Here is a 21316-nt window from a genome sequence, read left to right as displayed (position 1 = left end):
TGTAAGCGGGTGAGTTTACAAGCAGCCAATCATTGAACTATACTAATACCGGCTTTAATACTAGTGGCGCCATCGGTGAGAAAACTCCCAAGTTTGTACTGAAAATAGTTTCCACCGTTTCTGTAAGATGAAGCCATCGATATGTTTAAATAAATTCGCCTATTACGACACCTGTAAGGAATACTGTTTGTATTATTACGCATAAGTTCAAACGTGAACGTATAATCACTATTTGTAATGAACGTAAGGTAAACTTATTTCTCCTAAAGGTAACTTAAATTTAAATAAAATAACAGATGTATAAAATAATAAAATGATAAGAGAGCCTGTGTTATTATGTCAAATTAATCATTATGTTATCGACCCTTGAACTAGTGGTGCCATTTAGTACCAACATTGGGAACTATTTTCACTACAAACTTGGGCGTTTTCCCAACGATGGCGCAGCTGATATTAGAATCACTATTTGAATAGTAATACTTATTATTAGAAAATATGTCGAATATAAATTGAAATAATTACATATTTCTTCTTTGTAAAAGAAAATCCCAAAGAACACTTAATAATTGGTCTCCTAATGACGTTTCCCCCTCTTGACGGCAACTACGGATGCCATTATCTTATACTTATTAAACTAGTCAATGAATCATAACTAAACACGATATTACGCAATTTTTCCTTTATACACATTCCTTTCCTTCGGAAGATTACGATTGCAAACCCCAATCCTCTATCATGTTTAGTTTAGAAGTTACATTTATTTAAAAATGAATGAAGAAGTCCTTTCTGGCCTTCGACTCTACAGCTTGCTTACAATTATAACAAACACAGATCTCTGACTATTTGAAAAATGATTTTAGACGACACCTCGTTTAGTTTATAAATAATATTCATTATAAATATGATGTCATCAAACTTTAAATGAAAATATGCTCGGAGCGCTCTTTTCTTCGATACACCGTGCAAAGGGGAATAGAAGCGTGGACATTTTTTGGAGCCACTGTATGTAACAAGAATGCGAACCGTCCGAAGTGAACAGTCGAGGGAATAGGAATGAATACATCTGCGACTGGTTGTACAGGACGTGGCGATTGGCGTCTCACGTTTGGACTTCGGTTGACATGTTAAGGAAAGAGTCAAGGCAAGGGTGGGGAAAATAGATCAACGGAGGGGGAATATAGCGGGTCGCTGGTTAATACGTTGGTAGTATTCAGTGGTGAGGCCTCCGTGCGGGTCGTGGTGAACCAACAGGTGTTTCGAGTTCGGCTCCGTGTGGTACCGGTTCTTTTGATTCTCTCGAGTGGTGTTTACGTCGGGTGCCTTTCACTGACGAACAGATTCGTTGGTCTGAAGTTGTACGTGGTTACACATCGCCGTGAAGGAAACGTAATATGATGTCGGAGACCGTTGTGACGATGGACGGTTCCAGCAACAACGCGACCAACAATCCTCGCCAGGTACCTACGGTGAAGACGGAACCGGGTCAACCGAACCCTCTGGCAGGAATTAGATTGAATGTACCCTACTTCACGACCATACCCGGGATCATCAAGCTGGTGCAAGTGGTGAGTAGGATAATATCGTGCGTCATTTCGCTAATCGTCTTCCGGTTCGCGTGATAGGGAACGTTAGCCAGGAAGAACAATCCTTTGCGCTATGATGTCACCTCCGACGGGACAATACTAGTTTCTTTTTTTAAAGAATTGTCAAGTCACCTGTGATATGACACTTCGTACAGATGATAAAATGAATTAGTAGGATTAGTTTTATTTAGTGAATGCTTCGAAATTATATGTATGCATTTTGAAGTCTGTTATACACTTCTCAGCGTAATTAAATACGAATCTGATCTCTGTAAGTAATTTGGATTAATAGTATCTGGATTAAGAGCATTTGGAATGCTTTATTTTGAATTCAAGCTACGGATACGAATTAAGAAAAGCACCAGCTATGCTTTCTACATCAAGTAAATTTACAGTAATTTTTTATTCTCAGAAAAAATGTTAGCTATTTAGCTGTTGTATAGTTTATTCTCGTTATTCTTTGTTTTCTTTTAAGGAATTTTTTTTTAAATTAGAGTTATTACCGTCCCTCGTAATTTATCCGACACGCGCGAACACGTATTTTCTATGATGTCATTCATCATATTAAACTTTGGCACGCATTCGGCATTGTTCTTGGCGTCATGACGGTCTCGTATCTTTTATGCGGCATTGTTATTTTAAACGCGGATTTTTTCGAGCGTTCCGTGATTTCGACGCTGTCCGTGGGGCGCATTTTGTAACAGGAAAAACAGTTTTTCCTGTCGCAGACCATGATATGTAGTTGAGACGATAAATATCTGATATTCTTGAGAGTATTAGGTAATTGGTCCAAAGTGAAGTCTTCTTTGGGAATTAATTCCAAGGAAATTAATACAAGCCCAGACTTCGCCCTTTTACACGATGTTCATGCGAAGTTTATGAAATTAAAAAAAGATCTTTTCAAGAAATTCAATTCTACGATAGATGTTACATTGTCTAACTTTCAACAGTCTCGAGACAAAATTTTAACTTTATAGAAATTTTCACGTATTCTAGTCGAGCAGCCAACGCGTTAACATTGCGAGTTCAGTTTGTATGACGTGTCGTTGAATGTTACACGTAACTTGAAAATAAATTAATCTTACCAAATTTCGTATGTTTGTATCAATTACTTTGGCACGAAGAAAATCATGGAAATTGTCTCGAAACTGGTAAAACTGAAGGAGTACCGCCTTAATGCATCTGATATTCTGTGCGAAGAAGGTAGCACGCGTAGCCATAGGATTGCGCGGATTTTCACCGTGACGTTGAACTTACCTGCAACGGCATAACCGCGTAACGGTAATCTCTTTACGGAACGGTTAACAAAATATCCCGAAGGAATAGAGATGGCCAGTTCCTATGCACGAAATTACGACGTCGCGTTAATATCCGTTAACGTCTGTCATTAAGAACAGTTTTTCGGCCCGATCGTCTCTTGCAACGGGCCCTGTCGAAATCGACGATACCGTTAGGTGATCAGCATCGGTAAGCATCGTTTCTCTTTGGTGGTTCACGCACGTGCAGTCGGAGACACGCCCGGCGACGTTTAGCCCATTTACTCGTTGCAAATGAAGCACTGCTTACTTTCGACCTATGGACGATGTATAGTTATAGTACCGAGCAGAATAGTTACGGCATATAAGCAAAAAAAGAGTATAATTGCACGTATCGATTCAGTCTAACCTTGCCACGTAAAGACCTCGTCTGTTTCCACGATTCCACTTCCTGTGTATTTAATAAATTCTTTAATAATTCCATTGACAACCTACGAACCGAAATTTAAACGAGGAAATTCATTCTTTGCAATTGATTCTTCGAGATTTAATAAAACGATGTTTCTTTTAACTTCTTAAAGGAATATTGACACACACGCGGGCGTAAAAGTAGATTTCATGGACGAACAGAAAACCTGTCCTTTGAGTAACGGTCTACTGGGCGCGCAAACATAAGAAAAAGTATGCGTGACCAAACCAATGGTGACTCTGCAACCAGCCCTATCGAATTACCAACAGGTGGAAATCAAATACACCGTGCTGTCACTTTGCGAGGCTCCTGCTGTCTCCTGAATACGTTTCTCGACGAATATATTATATAGCGAACATGGGTTTACAATGTTTAAATGCCAGACAAGGCGAGATTAGCGCGTCGCGATCGTTCCGCGTTAATAAGTTTGCAAAACGAACCGCTTGTTCCCAGTTATTAGCCACGCCTGTGGAACCACCAGCACGTGGGCTCCATGAAGCCGATAAATCGAATCATCTCCTTGGCAAGCACTTACAGTAGCAGCCATAGAAATTCTGTTGCTCTTTGAGGGGGAAATTTTCTGGTAAGAAGTTTTAGGATATTTGAAAGAACGTTCCTTAGTGCGTGCGTCGACATTTTTGTGTTTAAACATATCTTAAATTGACAAAGTTGCGGCGTTGCCATCTTTTTCTCACGAGGATTCCACGGTGACCAATGCACGTCACAACTGGATTATCCGAATTATCGTCGATTGAATTATTTTAATCGAGTACAGGAAAGGTACGAATTCCTAGATGTCAATAAATAACCTTCCTAAGTCCAGTTTTTGAATTTTCAAAACTGGATGGTATCATCGCATTATTATTTTAACTCGTCGAAACGATTTAACTCTCTTAGACGTGCGAAAATTGCGCTAATAGAAACAATTACTCCAAGGATGTACCAATTTATGCATTGTACATGTCGTTGAATGAAATCTACGTCTATGATAATACGTTCCGTAATGTTCATTTGAATTCATTATTTTGAAAAAATAATATGTAATTAAAAATTACATTAAAAAAAATATACAATTTAATAAATAACTTAGAAACAGAATAGAGCGATCATTTCGTTACTTTTCTACATTTTTTACGAATTTCCACGAATGTATCGGTGACATTAAGAATACGCAGATGGAACCGGTTTTTTTTTTTACTAGAGACGACGATCGACGAAAAACTTGAACGATTCTCGTCGCTGATGGCATAGTTTCGATACGGTCGAGCACGTCCCCTACGAACTAAGCACACGTTGGATGCCCATACATGATCATCCCGATGACCGGGACCATACGTGGCGTCCCACATACTCAGAGTTCCATCCTACTGCCATACGACGAGGCCGCGCCAACGGTATCGAAACGATTCATTAAGAATTCAAGGTGTCCTTGACTCCTCTCCGATCATTTTCAGTCTTTCACGACCACCGTCCAGTATTCGTTTATACGAATTCGACTGTGCCCTCTGAAATTTCGAGTGGTCGTCAGAGAAATTGCTAAGCTCTTACAGGAACTGTTCGTCTCGTTTCCTCTTTTAAACAATTTCCAAAGAAGGTTTTAAGCATTTTCGTACCTGTTCATTACTCACTGATTCTACTTACACTATTTCTACTTGTAATCCTCGGCGATGGATTAGATACTAATCGATCGGATACGAGTTAAATTTCATCTGGGATTAAATTATTAAGAAGAGTTGCATTAACCAGTTTCTTATCAATTTGAAATTTAGTGTCACATAGAAATGAAATGATTTTTTATCGATTTTTAAGAATGGTTCGCACAGAAACCTATGCCTATTTCGAAGATTGTTTCATTATGTGACTGTCTTCAATAAAAATGGAGTATTTTCAGAATTATTTTCTTTCCTTGAATATCAAAATTGCCCGAGTATCTACGACTTGGCGAACGAGTCTGTCTATAACTCGTTCCTTCTGCTCGTGCCAGTCGTCCTAAACTATGCTGTTTCATACTTGAAATGTCAGGGAATAAAGATATCGAATTTTGTATTGAAGACAGTCGCATCAAATGACACGTTTATTTCTTATTATAAAACGATTTACTGTCAGATAATGAATTTTTAAGAAAAAGGAAAGAGGAATCATCGAAAGATAAAACTTCGCAACAGAGCGGACAACTTAGTTACCTCTTGACTCTCATAAATTTTTCTTTTCATTTATTTAACACTTAGCGTTAGTTCGCAGTGTTACCAACTGAACATAAAGCTTTAAATAAAACATGAAAGTTATGCAACAAGGGGAATAGATTTTAACCCAACCAATCACAAAGAGTTCGAGCGTTTCGAGGTGGAAAACAATGACAGACCCTTTCCGCAAAAGGAACGCGTTTCGCGTCTCGAAGTTTCTCGTTACCGTGATACGATCGTTCCGAGACTCTTACCGGTCTTATCAACCTTATCACGGCGACAGAAGCTGTTTGCATCGTCGTGTTTGCTATGCAAGTTCGAGTCTTGGCTTCTAATAATCTTCGAAGTCTGGCTGCCCGTGGAGTTGCGTGCTGGTTAAACGAGAAATGGCACAACAATCCCAGCCAGCATAATACCGATGGCATGTATCGTGTCACTCGCGCACGTCATATTTATTCGCGTCCACGTGTATCCGTACACAGACTTAATATCACGTTATGTACGTTGCACACGAACGGAATGAGTCTAACGTTTTTCAGGGTCGTCGATGGTAGAGTCTGCAAACTTTCCAAGTACCCGTAAAGTATTTTCGTTGGTTTGATGCGAGTGCGAGCGTGCATTCATGGCCGGATGGTTGAACGTCGATAAGTAGGTGAATAGTGTGTTATACTGGGAATTAGAGAAATCGAAGAAACGCGTCGTCAGGAAGTAGCAGGGTGATTCTTGAAAGGTGGCTTAAAACATTGGAGACTCGCTGAAGTGAACGTACGGAGCGTGTTACAATTGTGTTAACACCTAAATGCAAGAAACGTGTAGTTAAGATAACGAACTGGTGTATTGTGCATTTATTATTCATCGTCGCTGCTTATCCTTTTTCTTTCAATTAACGTTAACCTTTCTCCGTTTCTGTCTGAGAGTTTCTACTTAAAAAAAGTAATGCCAACTATCGATTATGCACCATTTCACTTTTCAACAGAATATGGTCCTACGAATATAGTATTCTTCGAACCAATCACCATTTCCCTTTGACATTTTCTTCCAAATGCACCGATAACGGAGTTACGACTTGTAATACTTACTTGTCCCACACAGCATGCAAGCGAGAGTGAGACGTCCCATTTGCAGGGTTAAATTCGGTCATGGTAATTCGCTTACGTTCCGTTCTTGCTGGTAATCGTCTTCTATTATCCGTGAGAAGGGAACGTGTGAATAGTCCACGCTTTTTAAGGTCTTGGGGCATGCGGTTTCTTATAACGCATCGCTTCGCAATATGTGTGCTAGTACAAATCAGTCTGCGACGAGAAGTTCCCTACTATTATAAATACGTCGAAATGTAATAAACATGTAAGCCTTGTGTACGTACGGCTAAGATCGGCTGTTTGAGAAAGGACGTGGCTTCGAGAAGAAGTAAATAAACAGAGAGCGTATGAGAAGCACGTGAGTTGTCTGAAGAATTGAATGTGTTACCCAATAATTGATTAGTTCAACAAGCGAGGGATATTGTTTAATTTCAATTTATTGTTTAAAGTGTGTAAGTCGGAGTGACCGTTGAAATTATTTAAGTTAAACTAGTTGTAATAATCATAGAAGGAGACAGCGATGCAGAATATTGTTTGTCGTACGTACACGAGGCTTACAAATATACAGATGAACACACAGTGTCGTTCTAAATGAAAAAATTCATCGGAAATATACAATGAAATCTTCACATATGAAGCTTTGTTTTTATAAATTTTTAAAGGAGGAAATCATAGGTATATTTGACATTCTTTTTCTCGGAAACAATTGAGTCAATAACCGATCTGTAAATAAAAAAGTTATTTATATCTCGATTTCAGTGCAATAATATTCTGTTAAAGAGAAGGAAAATTATTGAAATAACCTACGATAAATTTCAAAAGATTCCAATCGAAACAGTGATCGTAACTGCGTTTAGAGTTTCGCGCCAAGTTGTTTTTAAAAGGGAGCTGCCTCGTCTTAGCGGGTCGGCTATTCGAGCCACGCAAAATTTAATCAGCTAGGCCGGAGGAAACGAGCGGCTCGAGGGAATTGCGCAATGTCGATTATTACGACGGTTCCCGCGTCGTTGTGCCATGCGTTCTTATGGTGTGTGGGTTGTGCACATAGCATATCGGCTGGTGCAACAAGTTATGCACCACAGTTAATTGCACGCGAGTACCTTATACGCAAGGACAAACCGCGCCTCGTGTCTAAGCCCTATGTGAACTGGTCAATGGAACGACCGTACAGGGTGGCACAAAAATTACGAAACCTGTAGTATTCAACTATGATGGATTAACAATAGTAGTAATCATAGAAATTGCAACGATCCTAAAAAAGAGCCGTTTATTGAATGAATATATCATGACGAATGTGATCGAGATTATTTCGACGAATTATGTTTTTCTTTGATATAAATCAAACTAAATCAAATAATATCACAAACAGTTACTGTTCGCGCGGGAATTAAACAAAAAGGCGATGTTATTTCTATAACCACTACTTTATACATACTTTTATATTATTGTTTTCAAATTTTATGAATGCATTTTATACATTTACAGTCGTGTTGTTGTAAATGCATGTTTTAATGTTTTAAATGCAGGCGTATTACGTTGCTCTAGTTCGTTTATTATAGATCTCTATTATCACTGGCCAAGATAGAATTTTTTCCTATATCACATACGTGCTATTTCTTTTCCGAACGTAGAAACTTGGATCGCGTTTCGTTTACGATACCCTATGCTCGCGTGCGAGTGTAAATGCAGCCAATCGATTAGATACGCAGGTATCTCTAACGCAATATTTTTTAGCAGAATCGGGTTGTCAGAATTTCTCGTATTTCGGATTCTTCATGGAAGTAGAAACGTTAAGCTGAAGTTACGAAGTTATAAAAAGAGGAGCGCTAATGTTGATGTTTGTTTACAAAAGTAGGAACGTTGTACTCCAACTTATCTACAAAAATAGCGATTACTACAAATTATACATCGAAACTACATACATACATAGTTGACAAATAAAGATTCATCATTTATTTCGTAATTAAATTAAAATTAGTTTCTTACTAAGAAACCGTTCTGAATTCTGTTTGTATGACTTAATCGATATTTGGATGACGGGTCAGTTATTATCGTGGGTCATACGTTGTCGATGACTGCCATACACGTTGCAGTCGTGTAGGTTGATTTTTTTTTTACGAATCTTATCGTAGTATAACGTGGGTGGTTCGTTGTGCAAACGGAATCGCCAATAGGCAGAGCTAGCCTTATTAGTCATCATTAGTTTTCGTCTCGTCCTCGCTGAATGATGCAAACGTATGAAGAAGGGGTGATTACGTAGGGTAACAGAATATGCACTCGTCGTATGAATGGTCTCTAGGTTACGCGGGTCGCGAAAACGCGAACAGCGATACGAATGATTCACGCGAGCCTCCGTATAGTATCTGACGATATGCAAAAGTAATTCTGGTCCTGCGTCATTGTAGTAAGAATATACATGGCAACGATGCGCGACTAACGTAATCCTTTCGTTCGTTTGTGCTGTTAGCACCGGCCAGTGGTTCATTACGTTAGGTTGTCTATAAAGTTCCTTTCGTTTTACTAGTACTTACTGTTTCATGTTTTATGTTACGCTACACAGTTATATACTATCCATTTTGTTATGGTACCTTCCTTCGTCCTATTTTAATCATAACAGACAATTCTTTAAAATAATTTTAGGACAACCTAATACAATCACGAGAAAGAATAAAATTCTAAAATTCTTGTTGGAAAGCTCTTTAAAATTTATAGGAGTACTACAATCCACCATTGGTTACAACGTTATGGTCTTGTAACTTCAAGCAGGAGTACCTGAACGCAAAATCTGTAGCCTCATTTAACGCGATTTACATTGCTAATTAAGCGTCTATTTCTATAACCGCCGCGTGTTGCGCCGTGATTATACGAACGCGATAGCGAACTTTTGCCTCGCTTGAACTATAATCAGTCGGTAAATCACGGAATTGCACAAATATGATTCGAAACCGCCATTCTAAGTATGGCAAGAATCAGGATAATACTTGTGAAACTGCAGAATCAAGGTAAAACGACGATAACGTAAACAAGGATATTGTTACACATATGAAATGCCAACGTTAGTATACGTTTCAATTTAATTCTTTATTTGTTATTATATCATGACTTTCTCTTAACTCTTCTTTTAATCATTTTAGTAATAACATTGTAACTTTCCGGTTCACCAAAATTTAAACTAATTCTAATTCTCATCAAACTAATTCTCGTACAATTTTTTCTGTACAGCAATGTTTATCAAAGAAGAGCGTAAGATTAAGTCGAAAACCGGTCGATAATATAGATAATTTGTTTCTTTGAATAATAGTTGTTATTTGACTTCTTTTAAGACGCAAAAAAAAAATGCAACACGTCACAAGATAACGTAATCCCTGACATTTAACCAATTGAAACGAGTGGAACGAACACCAAACGGTACAGTTTACGCTCGACGATCAATATTATTCATTCTTTATTGTGCGTGGTTCCCGTCGTTCTTGCTACAAACGTCGAGCAACGAAATTATTCGTTTTCTCGGAATTTCGTGGTGTTTTACGGGGCTGTTAAACGAGGAGGATTAAATCTCATAGATAAAACGAGACGAGGCTGATATTAAAATATTATTTCTGGAAAGATAAGATAACACCAGATGCGCTTAACAGTCATCGCTGCTTTAGGATGATGCTCGCGTCATCGTTTCGACATAACATCGATGAATTTTGTCGACTCGTACGCGAGAATCCATTCTAAGTGGAAAATTTTCGATATTGTACCGTTATCGAACGAAATATTAATCATTGGAACTTTTTGTTTTTGTATCTTCGAGCGATACGTTAAACGCAGCTACTCCTTGTATGAATCTTCGTGATTATTTTCATCAGAAAATCGTAGCATACGTCAGAACTGCGAGACACTTGGATTCATGCTCATAGATTTGAAGCAAATGGTGTCGCAAGTAACTCCATTTGACGATACATTGGGATTACACTGTAGTTTCGTAACAGTCGTTTGACCATCTTCTTCGTTACTTCCAATCAATCGGTGGAGTCGCATAACCGGCTACATATGCGTAAGTTATCGGTGTAGGTTGCAACCGGTAGCTACTTAGTAACAGCGTACGAATGGTGCATGTGGGTCGTAAGGTTTCTCCGCGAGTCGTGTCTTATCTGTACTCGGTGGTCTCCGCCAACTCGAGTAATTCTCTCAACTTCAACCGACTTAGCGGTTTTCTCTGCGTAGACGCGCGGACACGCTCGTATTACAAATGCCCAGAAGCGATTCTGTTTCTGCTGCAAGCAGTCGCACGTCTGCGTCCGTCTGGATCATGATCCTCTAGCATGATTTCAGTATTCTATTTCAACGGTATCTCAATCACGAAACAATATTCACAAGAAGCGAGTTCATCGTTCCTTTTATACCGTTTAGTGTGCCACCCTGTAGAACAGTGTTGGCTACTTCTGTAATAATCGCTTTCGATTATCAGATTAATTAATGATCACTAGATTTTATGCATTTATGACGTGCAGTAATATTAAAGACATGGTATTAAGTTGGTGCATACGAAGTATCGTTTTTCCAGTGTTTTCACTTTTCGTTAAAACTTTTTTTCTTTTAACTGTACCTGCGCTCAAGTTACCATCACAAGGGTTGAAGGGTTGATCTTATATTACAGCAGTTAAACAAATTACCTATGCACCATTTCCAGCTATTCTACAAGCTAATGAAGTTCACTCGAAATCGAAGTCGTAACGTCTTATTAGTAACCATCGTCAGTGATCATAGTGGTGATCGACCAATTTTGTCCAATACCGCAACGGAACATCTGAACGCGCGCATCATTGAGACATTTAGGCCATCGTGTTGCTTCTGTTCGATTAATTTAATCTGTCCTTATTCGATAAATTCATCTGACCTTTACCGACCTTTACTAACTAGCTGGGAATGTGTTTCTCGTGACGTCTCAACGATTACTACAGCAGTTTCCGTACGCCCAAACTCTGCGGGCTATCGGTCGACATCGAAGAGACGAACTTCCAAACGGATGATGGTAATTTTAGACCCGATGGTTCTTCGCAAAGCCAGCGGTCTTTTTTACTCGCGTGGCGTGCATTTGGATTATTTAGACTATGTCTTAAAATTCCATAAACTGTTACCTCAATTTACCGAATGTCCCCGCTGGACAAATTGTAAATTTCTTTGGAGACACGCGGACAAACAATTCTTAATAATATTTTTATTTAATTTATACGGTTTTCCATTTTGTACATTTTATAGTTCAGTATTCATTACACTAATAGTTTCCTTTTTTTTTTATGTATTTATGGATTCACTCGTTAATGCTGGGTAACAAGCGAACAAACGTGATTCCACCGTTTCGTGGCGCTATTTTAAAGTAGTTATTCCAGTCGCCGCTTGCAAACTACGTAATAAAATAAGTTAGGGTTCCGACGTTGGTCGCTTTCATCTATTAAACCTAAGCAAAAGGTGCAAAACTCAAAGAGTTAATGAAATCGTTCGGAATACGCGCACGATTTCTAAGTCGTCGATGTGATCCGCTACGTTTCTGCTCGGCCGCTCATCGTTTCTACATCTACGGTGCTTAAGTGAATGGGATCAGGACGTACTTGACTGCCGTCGTTTTACGATAGTTAATGTTATATGCGTAATGTACGTTACACTGAAAGAGGCGCGTTGACGCGTCATACGGACCATTCCCCCTATGAATAATGCAGAACCCCGACCTATATTTTCGAGCCGCTGTTTATCTTCAATAAAGTTATTTTCGGAATACCCGTTACACCGTGGATGTTTTCTCGCGTCGCGTGAACGCCGTGGAAACTTTTTAAACAATTTCGCTTAGACCGACGTAGAAGAAAACGGATTTTATCGCGTGTCGCGAGGCACGCTGGCACGCGATCCTCTTTTTTTTTTTTTTTTTTCTTCACCCATTAGGCTTTCTACTTGTCAGGTGCGTATATTTAGTGACGCGACGTTCGCCTGGGCGCGCCACTCTCGAAAGGTCAATGGATAGGGCGGTATGTATACGCGGGAAAAAACGGTAGCTAGAACGTTGGGATCGGCTGCGGTAAGTGCCAAATGAAAATTTAGAGGAAAGCTATTTCAAACGCTGTTTCACATGGAATGAAAGTGGAGTTTGCTTCGCGTGGAGAAGGTTTCTTTTTTTGTAGTTGTAATAGAAATATTACTGATAATTTTTATTTATATTTGTTCGAGAAACTACATTCTTACAACGATCGCTGTGCGTTTAGACGCGAATAGATTGCACCTGCGAGTTTCTAAATCGTGTCTTCGAGGCATCCATAGTCTTCGGACCGTTGCAATCGAATATTAATAACTTGTACAATACCACGCAAGAACCGTTAATGCTAGGAATTCTTGGTCGAGCGTTTATCGCGGTCGACGACGTTTTCAAACGGTGAAAGTGAAATTCTTCCTTGGGTATACAGTTCTAAGCGTTCCAATCCTTCGCACTTTCGCGCCCGTTCGCCCCTCCATGCCAGACTTGGCCATTATTCGCATAACTTTGAATAAATCTTTTTACTTAGATTATTATTCTAGTAATGGAAATATTCGATTCAATATTAGAAGTGAAAATAATGATTTTACAAATCTAGTGGTTATTTTTCGTACTCAGATGTTTATTTGTATCGTTAACCTTTTGACTGCGGGACGATTTTTGCTGGAAATTCTAAAAGGCGTAGAGGTGTGAATTAAAAAAAAAAAAAAAATAAAAGCAATAAAAGGTTAATAAAATAAGGCAAGATTCGTTGCATTTAGGTGTCTCGTTTTTAACTAGTCTTACATGGAATACAGATTCGATTCAATTTCCATTTTAATTCTGCTGTAAAAGTAAGATCATCAACCTAAAAATCGCCAACAGGAAACAAGCACTTCATAAGTGTATATTGTAAGATTCCATAAATTCTGCGACTAAAAAAGGTCTGGAGATCGCTGTCCCGCGTCTCGTTTTGTACAACCACACGTAAAAATAGTAACAACATTTCCGTATCGTAGCGCCAGGGCGGTATCCAAGTCACGGAAACGTTTGATCGATGTTCGACGACCAGAGTGTCCGAGATGAGGCACCGAGCCGCGTTTTAGGAAGACGCGCGATGCCGAGGAAAGGGGTTAAGTGTCCGCTCGACTGGACGCTGGTCGACGAAAATATCGAAAATGTGGAACGGTTGAGGCTCGATCTCGAGACACAACGGGAACTGGGTTGTTTGGTCGGGGAGCACGTGTTCCTGGAATACCCATGGGCGTACGTCAATCGCGACATAGTCGCGCGGCTAGCTAAGCGACCAGAATCGCCTCTGGCAGCCTTCGAGGAAAAGATCGGTGTCTACGAGGGCGACACGTTCCTCGTGGGCTATGCCTCGTCTCAACTGGCCTCCCACGATTTCGTGATCTGTCTCACCGAGGAAGCGAAACGCGCCATCTTGAAACGAAACAAGATCATCGCTAGATCCATCTGGAAGAGAGTGCTCGACAAGATACTGAAGACTCCGAAACCGTGGAAATTCTTGGGCAGCGAGTCGGAAGTGGACGAAACCTTCGCGACAGGTATCAGGGAATTGTTCGAAGTAGAGATCACGTTGCCTGGAGACACTCTAGGCTCGACTCGAACGTTAGACGACAGGGACTCTGGCAGTTGCAGGGACAGCTACGTGGAACTCGTGAATAAGAACGAGGGATTTGATAATATCGATAGGAAGTGCATCTGCAGGTCTGCCCAGACTCACCTGCAACCTGGACAGGCGTTCGTTCAGACGTATCCTGGACATCCTAAGAACGCATGGACGCAATACGTGTACGAGGACACTTTGGACGAGGAGGTCGAGCCTGAGGAGGATCTCGAGGAAGGGGTGACCGAAGAGTCTGAGAGAACCGACGAGGAACGGTCCAAAGGAAAAAGCGACGTTCAGGATAAAGAAAGCGACGATGAGCCTAAGGAAAAGACGCCTCTGGAATTGTTTCTAGAGGAACGGTCCCATGAAATGATCGACGTGGTCAAGTATAATGCGGCTGTCAACGTGTACGTGGACGATATCGAGGATTTATCTCGACATAGATCTCCAATTAGGAACTTAGCCGAGGCTCCAGCTTTTCGGGAGCACTTGTCGTTCGCAGACTTGAAACTCACTGGAAACAAAGCAGTTTTCGATGTGTCTTTGCCATCCATGGTACCAGACCGTGCGGCGATTTCGTACGTCAGCGTCCCTGCTCAAACTCCTTCCGCGAGTGAAATTGTATCGCAACACGAAATTCAATCTAAAGTGCTTGTTTGGAAGTTTGACGAGCCTCTTCGACCTTTGCTTAGGCTGCAATACCATCGAGAGATATATTGCGTCTCGTTTTGTCCGTTTGACGACAACTTGGTAATTGGAGGTTGCTCCACTGGTCACGTGGTCATCTGGGACACGAAGAGTGACCCCAGCAACGATCCTAATGGTGAGAACTTGGCACTGGCGAACGGAATGCGAATTTTGTAAACTTTTATTCGTTGGTAATTTTTTTTATTGAAAGATTAGAAGGATATATGTAGGTATACAGCCGATCCCCCATAAATATTCGCACGATGGTTTTCTGAACAGTGGCATCATTTCCATTAGAATTGCATCAAATGGTTTGGACTAACGAACTATAAAGTCATGCACGGAATTTAAACAATTCTTTCTCCATATTGTACCAACCGGCACATTTAAGTTTAGAATCATATTCCAGTAGTCTAGTATAGTTTATACTTTTTCTGTTCCTCAAGAATATAATAAAAAGAACTCCTTAAAAGTTTGCAGCATTTCGTCGTACGACTCGCTAACTAATTAAGTCTCCGATTTCATAAATAATTGAAACTCACAACTAAAATTTTCAAGGTATATGACCATAAAATAACGTCATCGATTATTAGAATGTATTTTTGAAAAATGTATTTTTTTATCCGTCTAGGTGCGCGTAGCTTCACAGATCAAGAAGAGTACGCACCAGCGATAGTCGTCTCTGACAATAGTCGCTCTCACCGACTCCCTGTACGAAGGATCCAATGGATGCCTGCCAAGTACAAAATAGAGCCAAGTGGAAAGCTGACAAAGTCGACCGTCGTCACCGGCCCGCAATTTCTAACCGCATCCGAGGATGGCACCGTGGCGGTTTGGAATCTCGACGATAAAGTTTCGGGCGATGCTTTCCAGCCGATTCTTCGCTTCGAAATTCCTGTTGCCAATGGAGAATCGTTAAACTTGACCTGCTTGTTGTTGTCGTCGACCAGCGTTCTTCAGGAAAGCGATGAAAATCAGCGTAACGCGCATGAATTGAGCTCGAAGGAAACGGACTACATGAAGAGTTTCTGGATTGGATGCGACGAGGGATTGATAAGGTGCGATCGACGTTAACAAACGCATCGAACACCCATCTGTTTACTACTGTACGAGTCTCTACGAAAAATAAGGCACGGAGATTCGTACCCACGATCCTCGGATTCACAGTCGACTGGTTTCCCTACGCGACCAATCCCGCACCCTTACGATTCGTATTCTCGTTTGACAGCTTCTTCGTCGGTATGGGGGGCGCGATACTACACTACCGTGATACCAGGGGACCTTTGCACGATGCTTCTACTGTCACGACATGCAATGTATGCGTCTCAAAAGAGCTGCGATGCGATTGCACTGGTCGAAACGTGATTTCTTCCTGGCATGTCTGAGAAACTAGGCTTCGATGGTTGCAATGTATTGTGTTAAAAAATTTAAGCCGTAATTTCCAAAATAATTGCGATAGTAATATCGAATAAACTCGTAACAAGAAAGCTCCATTGTTCTGAGTGAATCTTATAGTGGTAAAAAAATTTATTTTCAAGGTAAATACTTTGAGATCTTAAGCTCAGTAGAATTTCCAAACTGGAGCTTGAAGCTTCAAAAATTAGATTCAGTTTCCTAGTAACAATATTTTCGCAAACTTTCACATTTCCAACACAGACAAGCCTATGTTCTCTCGACTAGAGACTAGTCTAGTTTTCCAGCATGCTGAAGAAACGTCCGTTTGAAAAAGCAAATACCGTAAACTAATGGGTGTTGTCCTGATGGTAGTAATGTTGATAATAACGACGACGATGATGATGATGATAAAGGTGCACGTGGGACGAGCAGATGTACGACGAGGGAACTGCAGATGCCATAGAATGCAAGATCTTGGCTCGGTCGTGCGTGCACGACGGTCCCGTTACGGAAATTATGCGATCGCCGCATCTTCAGGAGGTGCTTCTGACGATTGGTGGACGCGTGTTCGCGATCTGGAAGGACGACTGTCTGGACTCGCCTCTGTTTTGGAGGCGAACCGATCGTCGATACACGGCCAGCTGCTGGGCCAACGAACCCGGTGTTTTTCTGCTCGCTGGTGTACGCGGCGAACTCGACCTCTGGGACGTTAAGAACGAATCCAGCGAGCCTGTTTTCTCTCAAACGGTGTCGTCGAGACCGATCACCTGTTTGCTCTCACTGGATTGTTCCGCAGTCGGGGGACAGTTCCAGGGGATAGGCGTGGGCGACGACGGAGGATTCTTTCGCGTGTTGAGAGAACCGGAGACTCTCTGCAGCGACACCACCATCGAGAGGATGGACTGGTTCGAGGAGTACGTCTGGAGGGAAGTGCGAAGGAAAAAGGTTTTCTCCAGCTGGCAGAACGATTTTCTCGCCAACGATCCGGCCGTTATAGCAAAAAGATCGGCTAGGCGTGACGCGGAACGCAAAAGAGAACTGGTGGAGGCCAGGGAAAGACTCAGGAGAGAGCAGGACGAACGTTTGAGATTGAAAGCGGAGAAACGGTCGCGCAGCGCACCAAGACCGAAACACGTCGCGTGGAAGTCGAAGGAGCACGACAGAATGAAGGCTGTGCTTCTAAGTAAACGAAACTTGGTTCCTTCGGAATTGGAAGCAAAGAGGCTCCCGTTGGTTGTCAAAGAAACTGAGAGAGAGGAGAAGCTGAAGAAAGCTAGAGAGAGGTCTAATCGTAGGGAAATGTACCTTTCGGACACCTTGTCGAGAGAATTACCAGAACTTCTCGAATCAAAGAGTGAGAAATTGATATCTGAAGAACCGACCTCGGTGTTTCGGACGTCCGATTATCTTCGTAAATTTGAAGAAATTCGTATCAAGGCTCGGGAAATGGTGGAAAACTATCCGAAAAACTCGAATTTACAGTACGATAGAATGAAAGACAAACGGCGTGCAAGGGTGGTACAGAATTCTACGTTTCGAAAATCATAGGTCACTCTTGAATGTATTTGTTTCGATAACGAAGATTGTATTGTAATGGCAGAGAAATGAATAAATTGATTGTAGACTTCGTATTAGTTGTTGAACACTATAGAACGATCTTTCAACCCTTTGAACGCGGGACGATTTTTGCTGGAAATTCTAAGAGGCGTAGAGGTTCGAATTTAAAAAAAAATATCAGCTTGTACGGAATGATAAGACGGTACTTTTTGTATATTTACAGTTTATTCATACGACGTTTAGTTTCGAAAATAAGAATTAAAAACTTAAGAGATCTCTTTCCTGAGATCTTTGTAAATATAAAAAAAGTTCAGACATTGCTTCAGTAAATCCTAACATTGTTTCCTTTACAAATTCATACACGAGTAAATGAAACGAGGAGGTATTCACGATTACGAGTCGTCGAGCATTTAAATTTAAATTTCGTTGAAATATTTAAACGAGCCTAATCAAACGCAAACGTATGGTGATTGTTTCAGGGCCTTGGTATACTGTGCATGGCGTGCGTGTCTCCAGCGCGCTTAAGTGCGAGCCATTGGTTTCTATTCGTCGCCGTAACAACGTTTATCGCCACATTAATATGGTGTTTTATTTATTTGCTGTCAATTAGAGAGGCTCTTAAAATACCCATCAATTGGATTTTGACGGTAAGCAAAGGAATTTAAATGGAAACTTAACTGTTAAAGCTTAACGATCGTTAAATACTCACCAAACTAATCATTTGCAGGAGCTTTTGAACACAACGTCGTCCGCCGTCCTGTACATGATCGCCTTCATCGCTCAATTATCTGTTTGGAGCGCATTTACTGGATCTTATGTTGCGGCGAACATCGCTGGCGGGGTAAGACTAAACGAGCTCTACTGTGCATTAAAGACGGGGCGAAATTTTTCTCTAGCCCAAGAGTCAACGTGTCTTCGCAATTTGCCCCGCAGGTATTTGGAATCTTAAACACGCTCGCGTACGCTGCCGGAGCGTACTTTCTGTACATCGAGTGGAAGAGCAGCAATACGCAGTGAAGAGGATCGGAGGTACTGGGAGAGACGCCAGGTACCTGAAGAGAGCACCTCTACGGCGGGGCTACTACACTTGGGGTTCTCGCGATCACGTCGGGTCTGCTGGCTGACCAACATCCATGGACACGGTCTAAAACGCTACACCCACCCGGAGGAATCGATGGGTCGAAAGAAGCTAGTCCAATGGGACCCCCTCACCCGATCGTGTGTCGTAGCTTAACGAGAAGAGACTCTGTAAAATCTATGTGCCTTAAGATTCAGCCGACTAACGGCTCCGCGTTTCAATCGCTCTCGTCGCCATCCTGACACTCAGACTCCACGATGTGTACCTGGGAGGCAAATTATGTTGAATCCAATTTCTCAAATTTAGGATAAATACATTACTTAACTAATATAATATTTTTCGTCGCTATTTATAATGTTTCGTCATGTTGGATTCGACGGGACTTGCATCCGGGGTACAGGTGAAGGTCATTGCGATGTGAGTCATCGTCTTTCCTCTTTTTGAGAACTCTACTGAGGAACGTGCATGCATGGTTATCATTTATGCAGCCATGTCGATATTTCAAAGTTATTTGACTTGCAGTAATATGGCTTTCGCTTTCGTGCGTATCTTGGACGACCATGAGAGCGCTGAACGACCGACAAAAACGGATATAGTAAGTCAGGGTTTTGCGCGGGCCTAGGACGGGTTGTTGCGCCGAAGGAACACGAAACGACTTTTACGAAGAAAGAACCTGATTTGTCTCTCTTCGATTTTAATGCGCTTCTGCAGGCTGAAGTATGAAATATTAGGGAAAGGAGTTATTGTAGATAAAAGGATTTAAAGATGACCTTATAAAATAGCAGAAATAAAACTGCGTACCTTGGTGGTTCCTAACGAATCGTGTCACTTTTTATACAAGAACCGTAACAGACTTTGTATCGATACAAATGTCAGAGATGAATAAAACTCTCATCTAGATATACGAAAATTCGAATAATCAATGAAAAGTAAACAATCAATAAAGATTTTCAATCTTAAGTATACCTACAATTAAGTTATATTTCACGTTGAACGGATAAAAGCATATCTGGATACCAGTTCAATCGATAAACACTGCGAATAAATCACTTCGCTGTCTTTCTTCACCATTTATTATTCGAAGAAAATTTCGCCGATTCTGCCTGAAAGTATATAACCCTTCTATGTCGACATTTATTGAATATCTACGCCTAATATCTCGTACACTGCATCAGAAGTACTCTAGCACCCTGCAGACGCACGTAAGGATCGAAGACAAATAGTTTAGGTCCCTCTTCTCATCAGTTAATCCTCTTGAGGATTTTCGTGGATTCTCTTCGTCGCACGGTTCAGTGTTCTCCACGATACAAATAGTTGTAATTATCGAGAACATCAGCGCCGTTTGTCATGTAAGAATAGTGTCCCAGGATCGACAAAATCCATATTGGACGTCGATGTTCCGGGAGTGCTTTTCACGAATATCGGTCTACAAACGAATATTCTCTCGGTTGTTGGTACGCGTATCTCGTGCGGCACTGTTCCCGTCCAAATAATTTTTTTAACCGTACCTTTTTTGTCGCACTACCGCGAGTTTTTACTTATATGTATACACAAATTATATATATATATATATGTATATCTATTTTATATAGGTAATATATTTGCACAAATCGAGTGCCGTCTACATCGTTCTTCTTCTTTTTTTATTATCTTTCACTCATACGTAAAGGGCCCTTGTATTTCGCATTCGTTGATGTAAGCGTGTGAAAGGATAATCGATTACTATATAAATGGATGTTTGCGAATACATTGTATTTTCTTTCTACACATACTGCTATGGAAATACACGCACGATCATTTTCGACGGTGCCTTTAAAACCTACACAGATCCCTTGTAAACGATTCGATGCTATTTGGAGGCAACATCGATGCGTAATTAACACTTTAACTATCGGTTTATTTAGAAAGAAGTCATCTTAGAAGAGGACTTTCTATGTTAAGTTTATATTCAGATAGTTATAATATAGTCAGTCCAATATGTATTCGTGTCTTGTATTCATAAATATTGAAGAAATTTGTATAAATTAAATGATAGGTTCGATGTTTCGAAATAAATATTTCTTTACAAATATAAACACGTGTAATGTTTATTCATGAAACTTTTACTTGGAAACATCGAACCTACCACTTAATTTAGACAAATTACTTGATTAGGCACAGAGGACAGCAATGCTTTTGGGACTGACAAGCAGTCAGCAGTATAGCAAAAGGTTCATTTATTTTTAAATATTAAGCACTGCAAGTAAACAATCGGGGTGATAAATTCAAATTAAAAAGTCTTGTAAACGGGCTCCCGGTAGATAAAGTGTTAAGTAAAGTATAAGAATAGATGAATTTACGAGTGACAATTTTCACTTTCGTTACAAGACCGAACAACGGTCCTTCCTTTTCCCAAGCATGGCTACGA

The 21316-nt window shown here is 40.6% G+C and overlaps 2 protein-coding genes across 2 annotated transcripts; both read left to right on the top strand.

Moving 5' to 3' along the window:
* Positions 1 to 1191: 1191 nt before the first annotated feature.
* LOC128885748 (uncharacterized) lies at positions 1192 to 20713 on the top strand. The gene is made up of 4 exons (XM_054139995.1): positions 1192 to 1565; positions 18311 to 18478; positions 18559 to 18672; positions 18765 to 20713. Exons 1-4 carry the CDS (start codon positions 1392 to 1394, stop codon positions 18846 to 18848), a joined length of 540 nt encoding a protein of 179 aa, XP_053995970.1. The 5' UTR covers positions 1192 to 1391; the 3' UTR covers positions 18849 to 20713.
* LOC128885320 (dynein axonemal intermediate chain 3-like) lies at positions 13327 to 18295 on the top strand. The gene is made up of 3 exons (XM_054139311.1): positions 13327 to 15015; positions 15511 to 15937; positions 16688 to 18295. The coding sequence occupies exons 1-3, from the start codon at positions 13617 to 13619 to the stop codon at positions 17820 to 17822; spliced, it is 2961 nt and encodes a 986-aa protein (XP_053995286.1). The 5' UTR covers positions 13327 to 13616; the 3' UTR covers positions 17823 to 18295.
* Positions 20714 to 21316: the final 603 nt, after the last annotated feature.

Source organism: Hylaeus anthracinus, unplaced genomic scaffold, assembly GCF_026225885.1.
Source record: "Hylaeus anthracinus isolate JK02 unplaced genomic scaffold, UHH_iyHylAnth1.0_haploid 0, whole genome shotgun sequence".
In the NCBI taxonomy this organism is placed as follows: Eukaryota; Metazoa; Arthropoda; class Insecta; order Hymenoptera; family Colletidae; genus Hylaeus; species Hylaeus anthracinus.
The sequence above is the reverse complement of the archived record's forward strand: the minus strand, read 5'-3'. Positions and strand labels throughout refer to the sequence as shown.

What these genes read in the sequence shown, in the direction of transcription:
- LOC128885748 (XM_054139995.1), top strand. Translation starts at nt 1,392, where the DNA reads ATGATGTCGGAGACCGTTGTGACGATGGACGGTTCCAGCAACAACGCG. An exon ending in CCATCAATTGGATTTTGACG is followed by an intron (nt 18,479 to 18,558) that starts GTAAGCAAAGGA and finishes AATCATTTGCAG; the next exon opens with GAGCTTTTGAACACAACGTC. An exon ending in CGGCGAACATCGCTGGCGGG is followed by an intron (nt 18,673 to 18,764) that starts GTAAGACTAAAC and finishes TTTGCCCCGCAG; the next exon opens with GTATTTGGAATCTTAAACAC.
- LOC128885320 (XM_054139311.1), top strand. Translation starts at nt 13,617, where the DNA reads ATGTTCGACGACCAGAGTGTCCGAGATGAGGCACCGAGCCGCGTTTTA. An exon ending in CCCCAGCAACGATCCTAATG is followed by an intron (nt 15,016 to 15,510) that starts GTGAGAACTTGG and finishes TTATCCGTCTAG; the next exon opens with GTGCGCGTAGCTTCACAGAT. An exon ending in TGCGACGAGGGATTGATAAG is followed by an intron (nt 15,938 to 16,687) that starts GTGCGATCGACG and finishes ATGATGATAAAG; the next exon opens with GTGCACGTGGGACGAGCAGA.